We start from the raw sequence: 17,500 nt of genomic DNA on the forward strand, positions 1-17,500 counted from the left end.
GTTGAAAGAGGAAAAATAGAGCGGTTTCCAAATGAGTGTCGTAAAACCAAAACCAAAGTAATTACTTTGGCCAATCAAAAAGGACGGAGACAATCCAGTAAACCAATCAAAACTCGAAGTAATTACACGTAACCGACAGAAAGCGCGAGAAAATGTGCACGCGCGAGCCACGATTGGTTTTGGTTTCACTTCTGATTGGTTGAAAAAGTGGCGCGAGAACTTTGAACCAATCACTGAGAGAAGTAATGCAAAACCAAAGTAATTCTCTAATTACTTTCGGCACTCAATTGAAAACTGCTCGAATCATGCTGCAACGCATTAATTTTTATCGCATATTCTTGCGGTACTCTACATAACGACGTGAAATCACCAAACGTGAAAACACAACGTGAGCATGCAATAGAGAATCTTTCATTCTCTATTTTTGGTTTGCAACCGCTCGTAGCAATATATTTCTTGGACACTTCGCTACTAACGCTGTACGACGTAAACGAGGTGGAAAAGACTTACCATAATGCAAAGTTATATTTTGAGGTACGTGACATTATCGTCACCGTCGCAGTCGTCAGTAGATCTCAAAGTCCCCATTTGTAGTGGAGCGACCGAACTAGTTCAAGGGATGCCATGCATTTGACTCCTGTCAGGAACATAGAGAATTTTTTCCCGAACAATTAAATTTTTCCATTCAAGTGAGTTGATCTTTTCTCACGAAAAGATCAATGCGGCTAGCCGAATTCACGTTCTATTCTGTGGCTAAGATGATTTTCAGAAACTGAACTAACTTTCTGCAAGGCTATTCTGTGGCTTTTTCTCATGAAAGTCCATCAAGTAAGTTATCAGATTTCGAGAAACGGATTTACTATTTGTGGTTAACGAAAACCTGCGAATCGTGAACTGTGGCCTCTTCCATTCCCTCGTCTAACCGGATGTAAGTTGGAGTGGTCGCTGAAACACTTCCAGCACTTCGACTACTGCGCCCACTTAAATCGCTGCTCAGCGGAGTTCCAGGCAATGACACGTCTACGTGAACTTGATGGTCTTGGGAGTCGTCCTCCTGACCGGGATCATTTGCGAAAACTGGGACCATACCTGCAAAGAAAACAAAGAAATCTTGTACAATACATACTTAATTGACCGCTCCCCATAGCGACCATTCAGGGCCAATGAAACACAATCTACGAAACGACCGAACAGAACAACAAGAACAGTTAAGAATCCCAACTGGCCGGAGGCAAACCAGTTGACTATTTAAAAGTGCAGCTGCGAAGTTGAACAGGGACTACCAGGATCAAATTCAACGAGTGCTCAGAGCAGGTCTTGCACCCAGGATCTCCGGATCTCAAGGCAAGCGCCCTAACCACTGGGCCACACTGCCTTCTCCATTCTTGGATCTTATTGGTTTTTTTTTTTCAAGGGAAATTATAGAAATATAACCCTGTGAGTTTCGAGGACAACGCTCAACAAGTGGAGAGCACATTTGTGGCATTCGGAATTTTCGGGTACTAGATACTGCTAAAATTTCATACGGACCGAGCTGTAACGGAATTATTGGATTCCAAAACACTTTCTAAGTACAGCACAACCGCAAATTATTATCTCTCTGCAACATTTTGGCTTCTTTGATCAAAGTCCTCTTCTTTTCGGGCCGTAGATGTTACATGAAGTTAAAAAACTCGGCACGTCATTCAACCCATGGCCAAGGCAGTTAGAGGCCTGGCTCTCAATAACGTCACAGACTTGTTGTATAGCAAAGCAGTTTATGAAAGCATCTCAAAAACTCACGCCATTCTCCAGCTCGGTCGCAGGTCAAATGACCGCTGGTTTTTCTACGTTATTACAGTGCTTTTAAAATGAGATTCCAAGGATTAAAACGGCAAAACTAGTTTGCTTTATGCCAACTAATTTATCATCGCTACGTTAGGTACACTCGACTGCATTCATCCTCACAAAGAAAACTTCGTTACCTCTCTCCTCGCTATGAATAGAGTTCAATTTTCCAATTCCTTCGCTGTTCTGTAACTCCTCAATTTCGGCGCGACTCCTTGGTATGCGGACAACACCTTCCGTACTGGCGTTTCCCACTTCCACTCTCGCTTCTTCATCTCGCGGGGCTCCCCTCTTGGAATCCATATGTCCTCCGGGGCTGGATCGTACGCGCTCCAGCCTTGCCCTACCCGGAGCCGTGGAAGGCCGTGACATTCCTGAACATGCGGACAATGAACGCTCAACGTACCGCTGACTACGCGCACTGTCGATTCGCCTTCTACCCGATGAACGTGTGCTTGAAGCTGACCTTCGGCGCATGCGCGCGACCGCTTCTGCAATAATAAGATTTTTATGGATGACGTTGGCAGTTCAAGCTCTGCCTTCCGTTGCCGAAGGTAACGTTATTGCAACTCACTATCCGGCAAATAATTCTTATCAAAACTTTGCCTAATTTACATAGCTTTGCACAAAATGTGTTCAACTTTAGAGACTTTCCATAGCCGCCCACTCTCCGCAAAAAAAAAAAATCGGAGAGGAGCGTTGATGATCGTGTTCAATACCACGTGATTTTTCCTGGAATGTGTGGAAAACGATTTGATTGGTTATTAACCATCGATCATTACATCATTGAAACAACGAGTTTCGATTGGCTTTTATTTTTATTTCTCCACATCAACACCGTGAGAAATTTTTTTTTTTGCTCAGAGTGGGCGGCTGTACACAGGCTACGTGAAAGGATTTGGTAAATGGATGGCAAGTATACATATCAGAACAGACTGAGATACCTTCGGGTATGTTATCCGGTCGAATTGTACCATTCAGAGCTTCTACCAGCGGAATCTCCTCATAGCCTGGCCAAGAGTCTTCACCGTGGGCATTCACCTGAAATGAGCAGTACAATTTCCTTATTCGGTAGTCCCCTGAGTGAGGTTTATTCCTCAAGTAACCAACAGCGTATTTCAGTTTAACGACGAGATTTCCTCGGCAGCTAGCTTGATGAAGATGACGATAAATGTACAGCTTTAAGGCGCCGACGTCAAATGCTAAAACCCCCGTGAATCGGGAAATTAAGGCAAGGATGGCAATAACGTGAAATGACCAAATTTGAGGTTATTTAGAGGACGCAAGCACCTGACAATGAATTGTACTATTTTCTCTCCAAACATCCACACCCTTCAAAGCAATCTTAATCCCGGAATGATCAGACGCACTTTCCATTCCGAACGACTTGGGGTAATCGCAAAATTCTTACAATGATGGGAAATAATATTTTTAGACAACGTTCTCGTAGCCCTCGTCCTCGTCGTAGTCCTTGCGCAAGCTCTCAATCGATTGAGCAGCATTACGTGAGGCGAATATACCTGCGAACTAGCAGTGTTCTCCTTCTTGACATACGCACGTATTTGAAGCAAGGCATGAAACGCTACGAGAGAAGAAAAAAGCAAAAGTGTCAGGTCCTTTCTTTGCCGAGATTCCGTAGGGCTGTTTTTATTAATTGATAATATGCATGCAAAAATTTATCCATTCTCATTGGCTAAAAGAAATGCAATTTCCAGGTAATTAACACCATGCTGAAAAAAAGGTAATTCAGTGCACAAAAAGGTAACAAACAAAGTATTCTGACCCTAAACCCTAACCCTAACCCTTCTCCATTGACGAGTGAAAAGTTAAAGCATAATAGAAAGGGTTAAAGCATAATAGAGCTTCGCGATTGCCGGCCTCAAAAGTCTTGCACCACATTCTCAGCCAATCAAAAGCTAAAGCAAGACCAATAACGAACGAGTTTTTCCCGCGCTTTGAGTCGCCTGCGTATGCTACGCCGTACGTGACAAAATATCAAGTCCGCTAAAAAACAAAACAACTTGCACAATTAACACTCAAGTTGACAACAATTAGCATCAGTTTGTTTGTTGACCAAATCAAATTCCTCGCAATTTATGTCACTTCTCTTGTTGTGCAATTCATGTATTCAAGGCCCGCGCATCGAATGTCAAGCTCGATAATTTCAATTCAAGATGCTTGTTTTATAAATCAAGAAGGGAGAGAATAGCTTTTGATCAATTCTATTTTCGAGGGGAACTGCACCAGTAATGGCGGGCAACCCGTTTATTGTCCCAATAGGGAAAATGACGACTGCTACGGCAACGACAACACCAAAAAACAGTAATATCACCTGTTTTAATATATGAGGCAGGCCAGTCCCCCTTTGCCAAGATCTCGGCTCATGCCTGTTTTTATTTAGTAAAATTTCGGTTCGTTTTTATATCAGAAGGCGAGCTGGCCCACTTGCCGAGATCCCGGTCTGAGCTACGGAGATCTCGGCAAGCCAGGCTGAAAAATTCCCATGACGTGTGGGTTGCCTTGAAAACGTAGTCGGATTTGCATAATCACAGGATTATTTTTGCATCTTTTGTTTTAAAATGCCATTCCGTACTTGCTAGCGCTAAAATGAACCTTTCGTTTCGAACGTCAAAGCAAGAAAATTCACCAGGTACCCCATGCGTGACTTTGACGGTTACAAGACACGTAAACAAATTCCTAAAATTCATCCCGGTAAACCTGGCTGAAATCGTCCATATAAACACTTCACCCCTTTTACCGGGCCAGCCCGTCTAACAGCGTTTTCGTCGCCGTAGCCTTCTTGGTTTCTTAAACTCCCTAATGTCTCCTGTTGTCAGTTTTTGTAGCCATAATTTTCTGGTGGATTATATTGGTTACTCAAACTGCTTGTTGTAGATGTGCTTCATTTTGCTGATCATTCGCAATTGGGTCTCTGAGCGAGTTACTCTTCACAACTTCGGGAACTGGGTGAAGTTATAGCGACATGCGAGGAACGAGTATTCTTGTGCTTGGGCTGAGTGAAAGATTCGCCTGTAGACCAAGATCCTCGATACTTTCAGCGGCCACTGTCTCGCTCAGATTTATTCGCGTTTAATCATTTTGCCACAGGTGTTCAGTCCCCCTCGAAAATAGAATTGATCAAAAGCTATTCTCTCCCTTCTTGATTTATGGTTTTCGGTCCCTTTCTTTCGCTGCTCCGAGACTTTGGAATAGGTTACCTTTGAATATAGACCTTATGCAAAAATGGCTGCCTTTAAATTCTTCTTTTGTTCATATTCAAAATAGCCCAACTAACCTCGTTCGGGATAACAAATTCTTTAGAATTTTTGTCTCAAAAACGAGGTTAGTTGGGCTATTTTGAATATGAACAAAAGAATAATTTAAAGGCAGCCATTTTTGCATAGCGTCTATTCGTTCTTGCTCCTCAGTTGCTAGTTTTAAAAGCAGACTCAAAACGTTTCTTTTTACATTATTTCTTGATAATAAGAAATTTAATTAGTTATTTGATTCTTTTTAATCATTTTCGTTTTTTTATCGCCTGGTTTGATATTTCCTTCATCATTTGATTTTATCATTATCATTTCAGTAATTGTTGTTTGAAATAATAAGAATATTTTTATAGATCGTTTTTAGAATTAATAATATTTATTGTATAATAATATTCCATAGAATTTAGTGTTTTTAAATCGTTTTTATTGAAATTACTGTAAATTGTAAATTGTAAGGCGCCATGGACAGCGATACATGGGCTCGTGAGTAAAGTTATTATTATTATTATTATTATTATTAAAACAAGAATCTTGAATTGAAATTATCGCGCTTGACATTCGATGCGCGGGCCTTGAATACATGAATTGCACAACAAGAGAAGTGACATAAATTGCGAGGATTTTGATTTGGTCAACAAACAAACTGATGCTAATTGTTGGCAACTTGATTATAAATGGTGTGACTTGTTTTATTTTTAGCGGACTTGATATTTTGTCACATTCGGCTTAGCATACCTGCGTATGGTTGATTGGCAACACTTTTAGAGAGATTTAGAATCGAGTTTTCAAAAATACAAGAGACATTAATCCTTAATTGCACGGGGGCACATTGCGGTTACTGCACAAGTTTATCACACACAGGGCAAACGTATCGAGGGAAACCAGTTCAATGCTGCGACAAATGACAATCAACTTTGTTGACCAATCGGTTCAATGAACACTTTAGTCTTAAAATTGGCACTTCTGTCTTAAAGTGGCCAAAGAACAAGAATATCTACGCTCCATCTCAACCAATCGGCATTCAGTAATTTTGCTCAGTATGTGATCTCTTCAATGACTCTCTTAAATGTCTGCAAACCAAAGAATTACTTTGCTTTGGGTTTTCGTGCCCTGTTCATTACTTACGTGATCTACAAATGGGACAATTACTTGCTTGGTACCGAAGATTTTCAGCTGAAAAAAAAAAAAAAAAAAAAAACAAAAAAAAAAAACGAGATAACAAAGGTATCAGTTTCTATTGATAGAATCTTAAAATCTCTTTTGTGACCGTTGAAACAGCTAGAAATCTCAATAGCACAGAAAGACTAAAATCGACATTGAATATTGACTTAAATCTTTCTAATAATTTTTAATATCGGGACTCTGTTTTGAGTCGGAAGGGGAGAATGTGCACGGGAGGAAGACCCATGCGAGACGCCAAGCTAGCTGAGAGTCGAAATTGATGAGGGAGGAAACCAAGCTACCTGGAGAAAAACCTTCGGAGTCAGGTTGACAAACTACCACCGCAAAGATGGGACGCGCGGTTGATGACCACTACGCCAGCCTAAAACAAACAGGAGATAGCACACCCGGAAAATAAGGAGGAGGTTGTTTACTAACCACAATCCCTGCATAAACATAAATGTCTGCACGGTAAAATAAGAGAATCCCTCATCTCGCTCATGCAGATAACACACTCCAAACCAGTCTCCTCGAAATCATTTTCCTCTTCCTGTTGTAACAGACAAGCAAAGAAAAGCAGTTGATTGCACTGACAAAGCAAAATAATTTGATAGTCGACTATAAAGAGGCCTGCTGTTGAGCTGGCACTTCTGGCACCTCAACCACAGGAATAGCAACAAGCAGAGAAAAATATGATAGAAGAATTTGTGGAAATGTCCACTACTTAGCACTCTCCCACAAAGTATTAATAATTACAGTGTATTTCTCCAAGACGTTAACTGTACTTTCCTATGCGAGCAAGCTTGAGGTGGTTCAAACTGGTTTTGGAGAGAATGTCTTAATTGAGGGATTAACTCTACAACACCGTTTCACATTAAGGAGATGTTATGGTACCACATGAAACACTAATAATTTCTTAACAAGATGCACTCGCTGATGTGACGTAATACGTTACCATGGCAACAAGAAGCCATTTAAAAACGCCGTATATAATAATTGTCTTTAAACGCTTAGACTATCAGTCTAGTAATTAACGTGCCTGTATTAAATTTTTCTGATTCTGTTCGCACTCTCTTGGCTTCGGATGCCATTTTGAGTGATGAAGCAGCGCTTGGCAACTGGATTCATCCAGTCGGTGTAAATTTTTCTTGTTTACAAACATGACGTCACATTTCTTTTGATATTCAAATTTGCCAACCACGGTACAAAAGAAGTCTTTGTTTCATCAGCCAATTAGGTTCTGGTTGGCTAGGTGACGTCACGAGAAACATCGCTATGGATTTAAAGTAAACATGCACGCATCCAAATCCCCCAAAATTTGATGAATCCGGAAACATTTACAAATCTGGAAACTTTCCCCTTAGTGTAAACGTAGTGTAAGATAAAGCTCTCTGCAAAGTTGGGAAAAAATCCCAGTTCAGAGCATATTCATAGCCACCTTAGCAACTGGAAAATTTGACGGTGGGTCTGAATCTGCCCGACTGTAAATTATTTATTTTTGAAAGGAGAACTGTGACTAGTCTAATGACCCTATGATGGTACAAACCTTTCCAATATTCTGATTCAATTTATTTTCTATTCCATAAATTTCTTGAAGAAGGTAGCACAGACCGTCAACCTTGAATATCAGTAAAGAAAAACTTGTGATCTTTACACAACAAAATAGAGAGAAAAAGAATCAATCCAATACTCAACTATTTCAAGTGAATATGAGTGGTATAAGTTTTGTATCAGCGTTTTCAGTAAGCACAGTACGCAAGTTGAAGGCACAACTTAGGTACTTAAAGGGTTAGGAGGAGAACGGACCACACCCATGAAAGGTGTGCACTTCTCGACAGGTCAGGGGGGCATGCTTCTCTGGGAAATTCTTGAAACTTAGGGCTCTCAGAATGCATTTTTCTGCATTGAGAGCTAAGTTACATGTATTTTGCTTTTTTATGAACAAAGCTTGGCCACTTTGGTAATTTATCTACCGTATCATACTTTAGTAGCAAATTCAAGTGAAATAGCTGCTGCTGAGTTTTGCTGTCCACTGGCTCTCAGTGAAAACCTTGCTGTGAGGGCATTTTCAATGGTGAGTTATACCATTTGACTTGTGACATGAATGTGTGATATTTAAGAATTACTCCAGGAGTGCAAGTTGGATATGAGATGGTAAATGGCCTAAGAGACAAAAAGCGCTGAGTTGACCATTTAACAATATTCCATGAGCGCATTGGATATGAGATGATAGATACATGTAGCCAATGAGGTGCGTAGCACCAAGTTGGCAATAATCATCTCATATCCAACAAGTGCGAGTGGAATAATAATAATTATTATTATTCCAAACAAATTAAACAATATTATTATTGCTTTATTAAAAACACTCACAATTCATGGATAAACCTTCCCTACTTTATTTTGTAAAATTAATTAATGGGACATTCAGTTTTTCAGTGAGTGATTAATACAAGAAAACTGATGTGTGCAGTTACTGATACATGTATTTGTAGATAATAGCTCATATACATGTACCATGATGGCTAAGCCAGGCACAACATTAGAAATGCATTATCCAATTATCCAGTTTTTAATACATGTAAAATCTCCAATGTGCCTGAATTGTATAATAGTTTCATTAAAATTCATTAACTTTTGAGCCGCCTCAATTTTCAAAACCGCCAGCACAATCCGTTCCCATCTTTAATAGGTCAGTATACATTGTACGTACAGTATACATGTAATTCATGAGCTGATAACTGATATTGAGTGAATGAGTGAAAGAATCAGAATGCTAGAGACAAAATATCAAGAGATAAAAAGTTTAATAAACAAATACGTTAATTCAAGAATTAATTTTTGTAGGAAAATTAATTCCATAATTTGGGTACAGAATAGTAATGAGGGTAAGATTTGGACAGTACTGAGTTAAACAGGGGTATACAATGTGTGTTGTCCTTCAAATTTTTCCCTGGTTCAAAATTCTTCATGCTAGTTTAATTTTGATTTTTTTTTATACATGTAAAAATCAAAATTGACCTACTTTGAAAAAGCTTAATCCAAGGAAAAATTTAAACCACATTATACATGCAACCTAAATTTGGAGTTCCCACTATAGATGTCAGTCTCATGAAAAATAAATGAATTAAAATTACAAATTATTACAGAGCAGTTTTCAAATGACTGTCGTAAGTAATTATGCCTTTGCAATTGCCTGAAGCGGAAAATACCATTCTACCCTTTTTGTCCACCCAAATTTTGCATACATGTACATGTAAGCCTGTTTTTGTTTTCTCTCGGGACCATTGTAAGTCCCACAAGAAACTGGAAACAATGCTTAATGAAAAATTTGGGACGGCAAACACAGAGTATTATGGTCTTTTCTGCTTCGGCGAATTGCTACGCTTAGTGATTGGTTTAAAAATCTCACGCCAGTTTATAAACCAATGAAAACCCTATCGCGACTTGCACACACAATAATTGTTCCTGCGCTTTGAGCAAGTTACAAAATAATGTACATGGAATTGCTACGAATTTGGATTGGTTCATTGTGCTGTTATTGGTCGATCAAAGTAATTACTTTGGTATTTGTTTTATGACACTCAATTGGAAACCGCTCTATTACATGTAAGATTTGAAATGGAATTAGTAAAATAACCTTGTCGGTCGTTCCACCTAATAGAAAGTAAGAGATACATGTATGCCCCAAATTTAACTGACGGCACACAAAATCCAAGGATCATACCATTTGTTTCTGCTTTATGGGTTTAATTGTGTAGGATCCATCCGATATTTTCTCAAATGTTGCCAAGGTGATGTTAGAATGTCCCAAATATTCTACAGCAGCGAAATGAAAATACTTGTAATGAGTAATATTTTTTGTTCTTACTTTTGATTAACAGGGTACAATTACAAAATGTAGTTTACGCTAAGAGTGTATACATGAGTGGAATCCCGATACTTCTTTTTAATTTTGTAATAACCAACTACAATTCATTTTCTTCAGAATTTAATCTCACCATAAATTTATAAATGAAGGGGTAGTTTCTAAAGAAACTGTGGTGCTGCGTCGGTGGGGAAGTAGTATACAAAAATTTTGGTTTTATCAACGGAGTTGATAATGTAAATTGGCCACCGTACAGAGATTCTAAAAGCTGACGTTTTGAGCGTTAGCCCTTCGTCAGAGAGAATCGCTTTGTTTATAGTGGAAGTGCACTAATAGCTGTCAAGCTAGTTTACAGGCACTCCTGACTTTTAAAAATTTGAAAGAAACAATTCAAACTTGACAGAAACATTATAAGGCAACCCGAGTTGCCTACAGTACCGCTCAGATATACGTTAACTGCGCATACGCAGTGTATACGAATACACGGATGGCGGAGTTGAATTCGGGACAACCGGAAACAAATCCAAACCAGAGGTCAGAATGGGATTTGAACCCAGAGCAGCCGCATGCAAACCCAACGCCATTACCACTGTCCAGATCGCGCTGCCTCCCAGTACTTTTGTGTCACAGAAAAGTGACACACGTCATCACCACAAAATCACCATGCAGCCAACTCTTTAAAAATACATGAAGTGTGTGTGTGTTTTAATCTGCCACAGCATTTACATGTACATGTACAACCAAGTCCAAGTATTGCGAGACATGACCTCCTTGTAACATTGTTAGAAGAACACGTCCCATTATTGTTATAAGAATGCTTAGTTCTACATTGTACATGTAATGATGTTGGATACGCATATAACATTGTTGGAAACTCAAACACGTCACTTTGATCACACAACCTAATAATGGCGTATGTTTTGTTTGCATTTTGGAAACTGGGACCTTAACACTGATTGGTCAAGTTTTGCAATACAGCGTTGTTAAAAGGACTGCTACAGTATTTGCTTCAACATTTGATGTATGTTGGAGGAAATGTTTGATCGAAATGAAAACAAAGCAAATGTTGAACAAAAAATGTTGAACAAACATCATCAAACATGCATGCTACACATTGTATTGCTGATCCAACAAACGTTTCATAACAATGTTGGAATGAGTAGCCAGGACTTTAGCTATTTTAACCACAAAGATGTGATATTATGTAGACACTTCAGGAAAAAAATTCATGTCTTCACCTTCTTCATGGGCATCAATCTGGATCACTATGGGAAAATATGAGCTTTTTAAGGGGCAGTACTCCAGCTAAAAACAAAAGAAAACAATTAATCAAAGAATGTCATGTAAGGGAAACATTGTTGGAGGAATCTTCAATGTATGGTACAGTGCTGGAAATAACAGTCGGTCATCGGACATTGTCCGACCAAATTTTGAAACTGTCCGGCCAATTTCACATTATGATCGGACACGAAGACCAAACATGTCACCAGCACATCTTGAGTTCTCTTCTTCAAGGTGTTGTCAGTCAAGAAATTATGTCCGGTCCAATTTGTCAAATGTCCGACCAAAAGGAAGATTTGAAAGGACATATGTCCTCTGAATAAAGAAAAATTATTTCCAGCACTGTGGTATATCCTCTGATCTGCTTGATCTTCAGCTACATGACCTCCAACTTCATGCTCTTTGAGTGCTTCCACTTTGCACAATGTTTGTGCACAATGGCTTACAGTATTCCAAGTCATTGCAATGCAATCTTTACATGTACATTCCCAGGGTAAGAAAAGAAATACAAAACATACATGTACAGTGTACCAATAACCTGATAATAAAGAATACTAGTAATATTATATTGAAGAGGCTAGTCAAAGAAAAAGAATGCAAATAAGTGAGGATTTTGAAACCAGAAATTGCTCTGAATTGGCTGAATTTTTGTGTGTACTTTAACTTAGTAGCCTTGAACTGAACTTGAAGACAAGTCATACACCTGGACCTTTTTCAGAGATTTTGGCTTTATTTACAAGAAATAACCAACGCAGAAACATGGTCATCTTCGACTGTCAAACAAGTATCAAGAACAATACTAAGGCTATTTTTTCCCCTTTTACTCATGAGCAACAATTTCGTACATCAAACAACTACAGTGTATCTACAAAAAAAGTACATGCAGTGACCAGGGTAGCCCTTGATTTTCAGGCTTGCCCCTGTCAGCTTCAAAATAACTTAGACAGAAGGATTCAAACACATTGACCAGAAAGTACACAAGATACCAGGAAGCACTTTTACAAATTATTACCTCCTCATCATCGAATAAACTGGGTATAATCCTGTGCTTAGCTGAGCTGTTATACACTTGCCCAGAACCTTTTGAAAAATATGATTTGGGTGAAGATGTGAAGGGTTCCTTTGATGTGTAACTGAAACAAACAATGTAAAAGGACAAATTTTGTGAAAAAAAACTAATATTCTATCGTCTGCTCTAAACTTGTGACTGAAACACCTTCAAAAAACAAGCAGTTTTATGACTTTCAAGAACCACCACTAAATTAAGATACCTAGTTAAGCACCTTTAAACAACATTTGTTCAAAAGATGGATAATGCTATCCACCAGAGACATCATTACCCACTGCATGTAGCGTAATTGGTTTCGCTATCACTTATCCACTGAATAATGCTTTATTTAAGACTTGAGCAAAAATTAAACTACATGTTCTTAATAATAATACTACCAATTACATTCAGTATATTTTCCCTTCACAAAAATTCATCAAATGCCAACAGATCGATTATTCTGTTTTAGTAAGCAAAATAAGACGATTGACTGTGACTTCTTTTTAGTTTGAAGAATTTATTGCGCATGATTGTTTTGTGTTTCTTCTGCCCACGGCTTTCCGCGATTACGTCCACCAAGAAAGAAAGAAGAAAAAGCAAAAAAAGTAGCCAACAAATTTATAATGTCAAAGTAGTCGGGACTTAAAATGGTAAACAACCAGACGAACTTCATCCTCTTCTTTTAATGACGGATAGGAGCAAATTTCAAAACTAGCCCGAAGCACCTCAAATTGACACAAGAAAACAAGGTGAAACTTGTAAGAGTAAGTTTATTTCATTTATTTTCCTCCCTGTAAACTAGGATTAGAAGACTTTTTTCGGCATTTCATGTTCCCCATATAAGCCCTACAAATGGTTACAGTACATTGACTGAGCATTCGAATTATGCAATTTGGTTGCCTGAGGAGTCAGGTGCTCCACTTTGGAGCGCGAGCTTCTTCGTGAACATGTTAATCTTCTTTTCTTACTCAGAAGAGTTTACATTCGTGCAAACACTTACACATGGCACCTGACAGGATGCGGCGATGCGGATCCGCATAATTCACTGAAATCCGCATCTTCCGCATAATTCCGATATTTTCCGCAAAAAACAGAAGAAATACCTGATATTAGTGATAAAGCAGCTCCTTAACATCCTCAAAAACATAAAAGCCGAAGAAATTGACTGTTTTGAAATGCTTATTTTCCTGAACATTGAAGAAAAGACACCATTTCGTTCGCAAGGTTAAAGTTCATAAGAAAGATCAAAAGCAGTTTCCGCACATTTTTTCGCCAACGAGCCTGGACACTAGTTTTTGTTCCTACAATGCTTTCCATTGGACAAGAAACAGTTACACTTCAGCAAATGACATGACTGATAAGAAACTAAGTCAATGATCGAGGGAATGGATCGCGCTCCAAAGGTATTACAATTTTGCTCCAAATTGAAACAAAATTCATGACGAGAAACAAAATAATTTTTTATCGCTTTATTTATTTTACCAAAAGTTGCGGCAAAATCCCAACTGCTAACCCTTTTATTTCAACGGTGAAAGCTGCTCGCAAATTGGTGACTCCTCCATGTATTTTAATCACAAAGGGCAAAATTCAGTCACAAATGCGATTGTATTGGTTGCAATTTCGATTACGGATTAACCGTAAGCATGTAAATACATTGGACGGGCCTAATTATTAGTTTTATAACTTGTTTAAATTTCCGCATACTCCGGTGTAATTTCCACATAATCAAAGCATGTTTCCACATAATATGGCCAATAATTTCCACGTAATCTTTAATTTTTTTCCGCATCCTATCAGAAGCCATGACTTACAGTTTTTCGAATCATCTCGCATGACAAAAGTCTATTTTCTCTAGAGACAAGACATGGTCCGTCTCGCAAGACGAAAGTCTCATCTCTCAGGACAAGATTCTCCTCTCTCGAGCTAGGGTGGTAACTTGCTTTTGAGTGGTACTGTAATTAACATTATTTGAGAAGTTACAAAAGGAACTTGCCTGGTAAAATTTGGGCCTGAATGGGATTTGAACCCTGCCATCTGAGATACCGGTGTGCAATGCTCTACCAGTTGTCATGAGCTATCATGCCATCTGGGAGCTGATCATTACAATGTACACAGAGATGTATCCAGAGTGTGTCATTGCACCCTCTGATGCACTCGTTTTTCTTTTGGATGCATGGAATAAACAACAAAGGGTCCAATTGGACGCAGAAAAAAGATGGAATGTTTATGCAAATTACAAACGCCAGGAAAAACATAATAACTGTCATGTGCAGGGAAATTTGAGGGGAGAGATAAGACTTTATTTTTGTGCAAAATTTTTAAAAATCTTAAAGGGTACTGCAGCATCAATTAAGAGGCAATAGATCAAATATTAATTCTTGAATAATAATTACAGTAGCTGGACCCCCAAAATTTTGCAATGGACCCCCAAATTTTTCAAGAAGGGGTCCAGAGGACCCCCACATTTGAAAACCTGGATACATCTCTGACGTACGTGCACATGTATGTGAATTCAATATAACTGAGTGCTCCCAGTCAAAACCAGTTGAGAAATCAATGGAGTGATGCCATGCTCTTACATGTAATGATAAACTATAGCAATGAATGACATTTTGGTGATACTGCTACATGATGATATTGTAGCAATGTACATTGTAAGTACTGTACATTCCTATAATTGCCTTGATGTGAATTGACAAACTTACATGGCTAAGCCAGTGGACAAGTCTTCAATTGCCTTGTAATGAATTGTCACAGCACATTTCACATCCGCATCAAAAACAAACTCAATGAAATAACTCTCATGATCTGAGCTCCTGTTGGACAAAAGATATTACACCGCTAAGAAATCAGGGATTAAGCACCTCTTTGAATCCAAAAGAAACTTCAATAACTTACTGTCTTCATTGAAAAAGTTGACAATGGATGACTACAATGCTCAAAGTCAGTTTTGGAAATTACATGTACCAAGTGAACTTAACCCATTGACCTCTGAGAGTGAGGCTTAACAAATTTAATTCTGTCCAACGCCAGATGGTTTTACTCGGCAATGGGTGTGGTTCAGGAATCAATGGGTTAACAACCTCTATCTCCACTCAAAAACAACAATGTCCCCTTTAACCCATTGACCCCTGAGAGTGAGGCTTAATAGATTTTACTCTGTCCAGCGCCAGATTATTTTACTCGTCGATGGGTGTGGTTCAGGAGTCAATGGGTTAAACCTTGAAAAACAATAAAAAGGATTTAAATGTGACTATGAAGACAGAAAAATCACACAATTGTGATCACTTACCAATAGGTGACCAAGGAGTAAAAGTCTCATAATTATTGCATGCAAGTTAATCAAAGGCTTGGCAGCTTGGCAGTAGCCAACTCCTTGGTGAAGATGGAGATGTCTCCCAGTGAAAATTAAAGGATTTTACCTGTGAGCCCCCATGAAAGACAGCAAGCTAAGGGAAATGGTTAATACTCCACAAAGATGCTCATTCTTCATTTGACAACTCTACAAAATTTTATGTACATGTACAGGCACACCCTTTGAACAACTCCAACCCATGAGGATCGTAGAACAGGCTTGCAACATCATACGGGCTCATTATTTTACTTCACTCTAATAACGTCAAAACCAGAAGGGTTACTCACCTCACCAGTTTAAGTGAATCTTTCCTTAAGTTTACCAGACTTCGCAGGGTTTTTGTTGGTTCATTGCCCGGAGACTGTGGATATGGAAACTGCAAATACAACCAAGATTGAAAAGAATAATAAACAACTTTCTTGATAATTTTATAATGATGTTCTATAAATTACATGTATTACTGTAAATTACTCTTGACTATACATTGTTCTTCAGCAACATCAACATTTAATTTTCCTTAAACTCTCTTGCCTTAAGGTTAATGGTGAGGACTCTTTGAAACTAGCAGGCTTATAAGAGAGGCCAATCTGCAGTACCCAAATTATTCTTAAAAATTCTGTTACCCCTACTGGGTTCCTCATTGGCCAGTAAAATCATCTGGAGTTAGACATACAGTAGCAAAATCTGACTTCTGAATAATCATACAAAATTTCATATTCAGGTACTGTGTTTTGAATGTTTTACCGTCCTTTGGATGCTAGTGAATGTTCTGATGATTCAGAATGGAATTACATTCTTGACTTCTTTGACGTCACTAGTTACCAGGACCCAACTGGTTTGGCCAATTAATCAAAGGCCCGCTAAAAGGTGTCGATACACTACGAGTGAAAAATTTTTGAAGTACTGTACTCCAGATACTGTAGATTCTTCAACGAAAAGATAAAAAACAGGGGAGAAAATAAGCGTCTAGGAATTAAGAATAATAATATTATTACAGATTTTAAAACCTCTAGAAATGCCAGCTGTAACTTTTAATAATAATTATAATAAGCAATGTGTCACACCACGAAATGTCAAAAATTGATAAAATATGAAGTTTGCTTCCTTATTGAATGTATGAGTCACTGTAGGTACCTGCAGTGCCTGTTATAAAATTTTATAGGATTATATAAGTCATAATAATTTTATTATTATTATTATTTAATGGTTGGTATGAAACACAGTGCAAACTAAGATACAATGTCATACAGTTTTCTCAGATATACCCTATGTTCGACTGCCATACCAAGCAAACCATACTAGGGTCACATTTTTCTCTAAGAAATAATACGAGTAAGGCAAATTCTGTCATTGTAGCATAGAAATTTTATATTAGCCACCTTTAGATCAAAATACAATGTACAACTACAATGCATTAATATTTAAATGTTGAATGAACTTACAAGTGCTCAATGTCATCACAACATGTAAAGTGATCCCTTCCACTTGAATCAACTATACATCCGTACATGACATTGCACAGTATATCAAGCTACTGTATGCAATAACCAACTTATTATATATATAATCTTAATTATATTATATATTATATACTATATTATACTATATACTATATATATATATATATATATAATATATATATATAATATAATATAATTATACTATAATTATTATTATATATATAATCTCAA

The 17,500-nt window shown here is 38.1% G+C and overlaps 1 protein-coding gene across 1 annotated transcript in view; it reads right to left on the minus strand.

Moving 5' to 3' along the window:
* LOC138060039 (E3 ubiquitin-protein ligase MGRN1-like) overlaps positions 1-17,500 on the minus strand; it is a 22,538-nt gene that overhangs the window by 2,502 nt on the left and 2,536 nt on the right. The window contains exons 3-14 of the mRNA XM_068905721.1: positions 16,097-16,185; positions 15,160-15,270; positions 12,419-12,539; positions 11,364-11,430; positions 9,985-10,076; positions 7,804-7,875; positions 6,696-6,807; positions 6,222-6,269; positions 3,348-3,409; positions 2,772-2,868; positions 1,965-2,318; positions 1-1,089 (exon numbers count right to left, since the gene is read on the minus strand). The exon at positions 1-1,089 is cut by the window's left edge and continues 2,502 nt beyond it. Coding sequence (XP_068761822.1) covers positions 860-1,089; positions 1,965-2,318; positions 2,772-2,868; positions 3,348-3,409; positions 6,222-6,269; positions 6,696-6,807; positions 7,804-7,875; positions 9,985-10,076; positions 11,364-11,430; positions 12,419-12,539; positions 15,160-15,270; positions 16,097-16,185 — 1,455 coding nt within the window. The 3' untranslated portion in view covers positions 1-859. The remainder of the gene's footprint in view (positions 1,090-1,964; positions 2,319-2,771; positions 2,869-3,347; positions 3,410-6,221; positions 6,270-6,695; positions 6,808-7,803; positions 7,876-9,984; positions 10,077-11,363; positions 11,431-12,418; positions 12,540-15,159; positions 15,271-16,096; positions 16,186-17,500) is intronic.

The sequence above is a fragment of the Montipora capricornis genome, chromosome 8 (assembly GCF_036669925.1).
Source record: "Montipora capricornis isolate CH-2021 chromosome 8, ASM3666992v2, whole genome shotgun sequence".
Taxonomy (NCBI): Eukaryota; Metazoa; Cnidaria; class Anthozoa; order Scleractinia; family Acroporidae; genus Montipora; species Montipora capricornis.